Source organism: Varroa jacobsoni, unplaced genomic scaffold (assembly GCF_002532875.2).
Source record: "Varroa jacobsoni isolate VJ856 unplaced genomic scaffold, vjacob_1.0 scaffold_1249, whole genome shotgun sequence".
Classification (NCBI taxonomy): Eukaryota; Metazoa; Arthropoda; class Arachnida; order Mesostigmata; family Varroidae; genus Varroa; species Varroa jacobsoni.
The window spans coordinates 115,230-122,610 of record NW_019214151.1 but is presented as its reverse complement, the minus strand read 5'-3'; the positions used below and the strand labels follow the sequence as shown (position 1 = coordinate 122,610).

The 7,381-nt window shown below is 43.0% G+C and overlaps 1 protein-coding gene across 2 annotated transcripts in view; it reads right to left on the bottom strand.

The window, feature by feature from the left end:
- Positions 1-173: 173 nt before the first annotated feature.
- LOC111268036 (uncharacterized) overlaps positions 174-7,381 on the bottom strand; it is a 91,260-nt gene continuing 84,052 nt past the window's right edge. For both annotated transcript variants that reach the window (XM_022846724.2, XM_022846725.2), the window contains exons 3-4: positions 6,101-6,245; positions 174-4,421 (exon numbers count right to left, since the gene is read on the bottom strand). In XM_022846724.2, coding sequence (XP_022702459.1) covers positions 3,571-4,421; positions 6,101-6,245 — 996 coding nt within the window. In that variant the 3' untranslated portion in view covers positions 174-3,570. The remainder of the gene's footprint in view (positions 4,422-6,100; positions 6,246-7,381) is intronic.

The window sequence follows — 7,381 nt, the reverse complement described above, 5'->3', positions numbered from 1 at the left end:
TACATTCATAATAATAATAAAATATTTAATAAAGTCGCTAAATAGCGTGGCAAGTCAATATTATAATTAATATTCTTTATTACTAAAAGTACAACACAGCTTCCGTCGAAATCTAAGTAGTTATTTTAAGAATATGCAAAAAAAAATCGCACTGGTATTAGTTTTTTGCGGTATTTGTTTTTAGTTTGTGAAATTCTTCGCACTTCACAGACTCGATTTGTTCCAGGGTCTACAGGGTGATATATATTCATGGACTCAAGCAAGTTTCACAACCTTTCCACGGAGGCGCCCTCTCAGCTTTGAATATTTTCTGTGTACGTCTAGTGATCAACAGTTTTATGGTTTACATTTGTGCATCAATCGGCTTGTTGTATTATGATTAGCCTCTAATTCCTAATGGAGATTCTGTTGCCAATGTAAATATGTTATCAAACGAGAGTCTGCACGAATTGAAAACGTGCCGAAGGGATAACAATTGTCGTACAATGCCGACAGAAATTGAATACAAAAGCCAGACTAACAACATAACCGTGCTTGTATCTGATCTGGCCGTACAACTCGTGCATGTAACGCGGAAACAGATGCCATCAAAGGCTCACCTATATCAATAATGACAGAAATTGAATGTGCAAGTATAATACGAGGATTGTCGTCTAACAGCAACTTCCCTATTAGAAGACCTGCTCTAGCAGTTGCTGTTAAATTTTTGTTCCTAGTTCGTTATAGGTCGTCATAAGAATATCAAACTAGTTCCGTTTTCGTGTCGTGGAACTAATCGTCTTACTCCTAAACCGGCGTTCCACGATTAGATAATACTGAGGCGTCAACAGTTGTGTTATTTTTTTTTTTGTACTTCACTTATATGTAATCCAGGTAGGAACACGTCGCCACTTTTGGCGCTTTATTTATCGTCGCGCTGACCTACAAAACGCGTTACTCGGTTTCATTAAAATTGCATTATCTCTATTTGCGCCTTTCACCCTTTAAAACTAAGCCATTCGTTCTGCTTTTCTCATGTACCAATACTTTTATATATATATATATATATATATATATATATATATTATATATACATATATGTGTCAACAACAATCGCCAAACATCATACATTACAATTTCTCCTACCTAGTTTTCACACATTAGTACTGCGATAGTTATCATCGTAGTATCGCCATGTTATCGTTTAATAATTATGATTAATTAACTTGCCAGACGCAGTCTATACTCAAGGTGGTCCTCCGCTTAACGTATTTCACCAAATCATCTTATTAAAAAATGGTCCCTGCCCGCCTTCGTTTTCTACTGACTAACTAGCTTCGAACAATATTCAGTATGACGAACAGCGGAGTAACACTCAAGTTGACGAGGACAGATAATCATCTACCAGTCAGTAGTCAGTATGCTTCTATAGTATTTACAGCCCGGCGGTTGGAAAGAGCAGCGTTTGATAGGGCGACATATCTTGCTGATGGAGTTTTCGGCACGTGAAGGCAGTAGAACCCCGGCATGACTGCTGTATGATAGCGTACAGAGGTATACAAATAAAAAAAAAAAAAAAACAACTTGCTAATTTCCTCCTGTTACTGTGGCAGAATAGGTAGTTGTTGTAGGCAGATAGTGGGCCCGTCTTTCGCATTTACCGTGGCTGTATTCAACAGTCGCGCCTATAGTGAAGACGTGATGGCCTGATTCGAATAAAGTGGCCATTACTGGTTAATAGTAGAATTCAATCTGGCTTGGTTATCAGATGGGTATAATATGCTAAAACAATGCGAAATATGAGGCATGCTCATTTACAGTACAGTGTGACACATTCAGTCATCAGCATGAACAGATGAAACGAATAGAATGACGACACAATCGAATAAGGTTGTCTACAGTATAGATTCTAAATTGGTCTGTCCTCCGTGTTCGAGCCCAATGTACAACTTAGAACTTGTCGGCGCCTTAGTTATATCCATAGTTCGAGTGAACCGTTCCGGCATACCCTGATTAAAACTCGGCAACAAAGTCAACACGTGGACTGAGGCTGACGTGTGGACTCTCTTTCCGATTCATTGTTAATATAAAGCGACCCTTAGCTGATGCCCAACTGGCGCACGTGAACTGTGTCGGCTCTGGGCCGACGTCAGACAGACCCAAACAGAAACGGGCATTGTCGCACCAGCGGAAACATATATATTAGATAAAAAGCATGACGTCTGCCCTCATGATTAGTGTCAACAACAAGATATCAGCACCAACAACGACTTGAATAAGGGGTAGTTTAGGAACGTCAACAGCATTTGTATATCAGTCTGTACAATAGAACACTACTATGTATCATTTCATGAAATGTTCTAATTACAAAGGGTATAACTGATTATTCAATGCGGACAGTACATTCAGATGTAACATCCGGAAAAAGCGCCAAGACATATCGTACAAACGTTACGCGAATAGAAACTGCGCCACGGTGTTAAGTCCGAGCAAACACATTCTTAATCGCAGCTTCTCCGAGAACATAACCTAATTCATAAACGAGTGTTTCGGTAGCCAAAATGTTAGGGTGGCTGTGGCCTTCTCTAAGAAGGCAAGGAAATCAGCCATGTTGGTGACGTTGTTGTTGCTGCTGCTGTTGTTGTTGTTGTTGTTGTTATTCTCAAAAACATAACCGTGTGTCGCGAATCTTTTTTTCATACGATTTATTGTGAGTCTCATGCGTTGATTTAAGTGAGATATATTAGGTTTTGCTTATAGTTCTACCTATTGATAGATTCGCTTGTCTACTTTATACTCGGTCTTTCGTACAGACAGTTGTTTTCTACACATCGTACTCTTTTGATGATATTGTAATTATATAAAATATTAGTAATACAAGAAAGTCAACAACACAACATATTTCTCATTACTAATTATTTTTTGTTCTAGTTTTTCATCATCAACTTCTTCGGCTTTGGTAAGCAAATTATATATATGTTTAACTTTCATTAGCATGTTTCATTTTACACGCATCTGAACCGATGGATATGGGCTTCATATAACCATTTACCACGCCTCGTCCCGCTCGTTCTGGTGACCATTAGACAAACAATTACCATTCGCATGGCATCATCTTGCAAACACTCAGCTTTCCGAATAAATATAACCCTAGGAACGTCAAATGACTGATAACAAGAAGAATGGCGTGACCGATGCCCGTGACTGACTCGCTCCTGGAACAGGCTTTTTTTTTTTTTTCATGAATGTCTACGCGGCCTCGTCAATATATATTGATGTTCATTCGAGATGATATAGATTAATGGATTTGCTTTAATTCATGTACTCGAGTCTTTTTGGAAGCGGACGTAAGCTTGAAAACAGCCAACGTACTAGAACTGGCGAGCGGCTTCATCTTCGTCATGGTATTTTTTGCCAAAGGGTTGTCGATCTATGCCATAAACACAGTACTGTAGCTGGTAAATTGCCGATAACAGGGTTTTGCTGCTAATGTACGATAAAGTCACCGTGGGGATGGGGGGAATTGTTAACTGCGCTGCAAGGGATAGCTATCGTCACTGATGGTGCTAGAGTTTCTGGAGTACCGGTTGTTTAGTTGCTTTTGATGGTCGGTCCGGTAAGATCGAGTGGTGTCGACGGTACGATCGTCTCGATGGGAGGACAGTGAGGGGCACAGTCTGACGTTTCTTCCGAAGTGGGCGTTAGGACGCCGCTGTGCGACTTGCGATCGTCGACGTCAATATCACTCTCACAGCTCGAGGCATTATCAGTGGACGTGTCCTTCTTTAGGCTGAGGTCGATCGGAGTGTCCTGTTCGGGCACATCGCCAATGCCGAACTCTTCGTCTGAGCTGTTCATGTTCATTAGAAGAGGTTGCGAGGGCAAACCAAACAGCGGATAGATGTCAGGCCGCTGTTTGAGTGCCGTCGGAAGTCCGGGCGGTAGTTGGAGAAGCCCATTCGCAGCCGCAGCGGCTGCCGCAGCTGCCGCAGCCTGATACCGTGAAGCGAGCGAATACGGAAAGTCAGAGATTTTGTGTTTGCCTAAGAGGGCAGCCGACTGGAATAGGAACTTTGACGGTGTCATCGGCGAGATCGGTGACACAGGCGACGACGGGTGGAAAAGTAGGGTCTCAGGTGAATGGCTTTGCTGACTTGGATGGTTGTGTTGCTTCTTTGACAACGGCGTGGCTTCCGACGGAGTTGGACTCCGAGCTGCCGTTGAAGTCGTGGTGCCCGCTGATGAGCTTGGCGGCGGGTAAGTTACAGGCGAAAGACTCGGCCGTTCTACCACAGGTGATGCAGGCGACTGGCGACGCGTGAGCGTATCGACTTGCTTCTCATAAAGGGCTTGCTGTTCGCCCAATCGGGTGCTCATTTCGGCCTGATCCTGAATTAAGCAGTGGATTTTGAACCAATTTGAACGTCGACCATACCGTGACCCTATACAAAGCGAAGGAGGACAGAAACAAAAAACAGGATATCCATGGGTTACTATCACAAACATCACCAAGTCACGTCATGGCTTCACTGGTATTTGAATACCGTCAAGATACGTATGCCTAGTGACAACAATAAAGTTATGCCGTAACAAAAACGAAATAAGCCATTAAAAACATCTAGTAGAAAAAAATGATGGGAATATTTTCGGGCTGTCAGAATTGAAAACATTGTGTTGTTATTGTTCTCTACGCTTAAATCAGTCGGATTAATAGTTAGGTATAATTTTTTCGTTTTTTGATTCGTTCTCAAACAGCACGACAGCAATCACCATGCTGAGTCGTACTTCGGTCAATTTTTCATGCTTAAAATAAATTCCGGCATCAAAATCATCATTTACAAGACAGACCGCGCGGCTAAATACGCGCGGTCGATTTCGATAGTACCAGCCGTTTCAAACTATTTTAGGTACATAGATCCTTCGCATTACGCCGAAATCATGTACATTCGCCTCGTGTCTTCTTCGATCGATGCGTGCGATACTATATCTCGGTGAACGTTGCGCCACGTTATTACCGACCCTCTATTCGCTACTGAATTCAAGCGTATTTTTGACGACTCAGTGATCCAGTTCCAAATCATCTATAGGCAAGTTCACAGGGATTCAGAAAGCCCACTGGCCACTAGCCGTGAGGATTTACCATAGATTCCCGACTATGACCGGGCGAGGGAGGTCGACCAAGAGAACTATTTCGCTTCTTTTAGCTTTCCTAGCAGGGAGAGGAGCTCACCGCTTTACTTTTTTGTATCGAGGGACATCGGTAAGAGCATAACAACCCGAGTTAGTCGGTGAGCGGCAACAGCGAAAACGTGTACACTACACGAATTTTGCCTGGCAGTGGTAGCGGTTGTTACGTCTGCCGGGTTCCGGGATGACCTCACGCTTCGTGACCGGCACTTTAGCCGATCGCTAGCGGCGCGGCGAAGACCACTGCGTTAAACCACGGCGCGCGCTGTTTCATCATGAAGTTGATTCGTTCAATCGTTGTATCGTTCAGCAGTTTACGCGCTCATTCGTTGGTGAGCTGTTTCGTCCCTCTAAACGAACCTACCCGATTTTCGTATCTCGTTCGGGATGGCAGCGATACTGGCAATGCTGTTGATGGTATGTTATAGACTAATTCCTGCCTTCGCGATCAGCGAAAAACGCTGCCCTCGTTGCGGTTGTAGATGATGTTGTTCTGTGCCGGTCACCAGAAGATGTTCCTCGAAACTAAAATATGCTAGTTGACGCGACTGGGGACGACGAATTTTACCAGTTCTCTTTGTATATATTTATACATAAAGTGTGGCGACAATCGCTGTCAGTTGTTCAGGGGTTTTTCTTGACGGAGATAGGTCGAAGGTACAGTGCCATGCGACTAGACCAAGTGTTATAAATAACTCAATAGTTTCTACTTGCGCGGTATGCTAAGTTCTATATCGTACAGTCTCAACTATATCAATAGAGATTAGAGATATCAGTTTAAATGTTTAGCGCCAAGATGATGAGAAGAAATATTCGCACATACACCCATACCTTGAACTCAACGAAGATTTTAGGCTGTTGTATCTCTAACCCATAAGGCACCGGGCATAGGTATGCTACATCGATTCACGTTTGCCCTATTCTATTCACTTACCACTCTTAGACATGCCGACTAAAAGGCATTTCTTTAGACGGCAGCTTTTGCACGAAGTTCGATTTTTCTTGTTAATGATGCACTGGCCGTTGTTTTTACACTCGCCGAGCGCCGAGAGGTTGTTGTACGTTCGCCCGAAGAACGACTGCAAAAATTACGCAGAGGACGAGAGAAGCGTGAGTAAATCAGTTTCGCTGTTCAGTATCGTTTCATTGAAATTGATTCCATGGATACGTTTGAATATGTACGAGTTCGTTCTATAACTTTTCCTCTAGAAGCCTGTCTGCTAACTTCGCCGAACATGGACGTCGCTTAATTAGTCGCCAGTTGACGGCTTTACCTATGATACGGATAATATAGAGTACAAGGGTGACATAATAGATAATCATCAATCTAAGATTTTATATATAGCCTATTAATTTATACGTTACGTTTCTTTACATAGCACTAACACACATCGTCGCTTGTTCTCACCCCATCACCGCGCGCTTGATACCGGAACTATGTTCACCTAAGAACAAACAGTATGGTCAACATGTAATTGATCGAGTCTGCCAGTAACGACTTCAGACTAGACCATTATCGCCGCCCACGCTCTAGACATACTCCCGTGCAGTTCGGTGGAACTGTTGTTCTCAGACCTGCGAGTGGCGCTAATCAGCTTAGGCAGAAGAACATGTACAACGATGAACGCAACAACAGAAACATCTGCCCCTTATTGCTCTCGCGTCATCGTTGTGTAACAATGATCACGCAAATCGATCTATGTGTTCGTAACTTTTCGTTTTTAACGTATCTGTTTGTGTGTATGTAACCGTAGCAGTTATTACGCTATAGCAGTAGTCGACATTGCCCCTATCGTTCGCGTTTACTGCGAGAGTTCCATCGTCTCGCAATTTCGTCAGATCGACTCGTTCTATTCGGCGACCATTGCATCGACGGCACCAGCACCAGTAGAAGCAATAAACACAAACCACATGGCACAATAACAAAGACAACTACGGTGTTTCGTTAACGGCCACAGTCGCTTTTAACCTGGCGCCTTTATAAAAACATATATAATATTATGTTCTTTTAAGGCGCGGCGTGGAGCCTGGTTGAAGTGCAATGCTGAAGTGAGTCTGTAGATGTTTGCCTGCCTGCCATTTGTTGATGATGACTGCAACAAGTGGCATTTTGCGGACAACAGCAAGTTTTCATCGGCTGAGCGTTTGTCTGTGCCAGTTACTTATTGCTAATGCCCTTGTGCTTTTATTATCCATTGTTTCTGCTTAACTGACT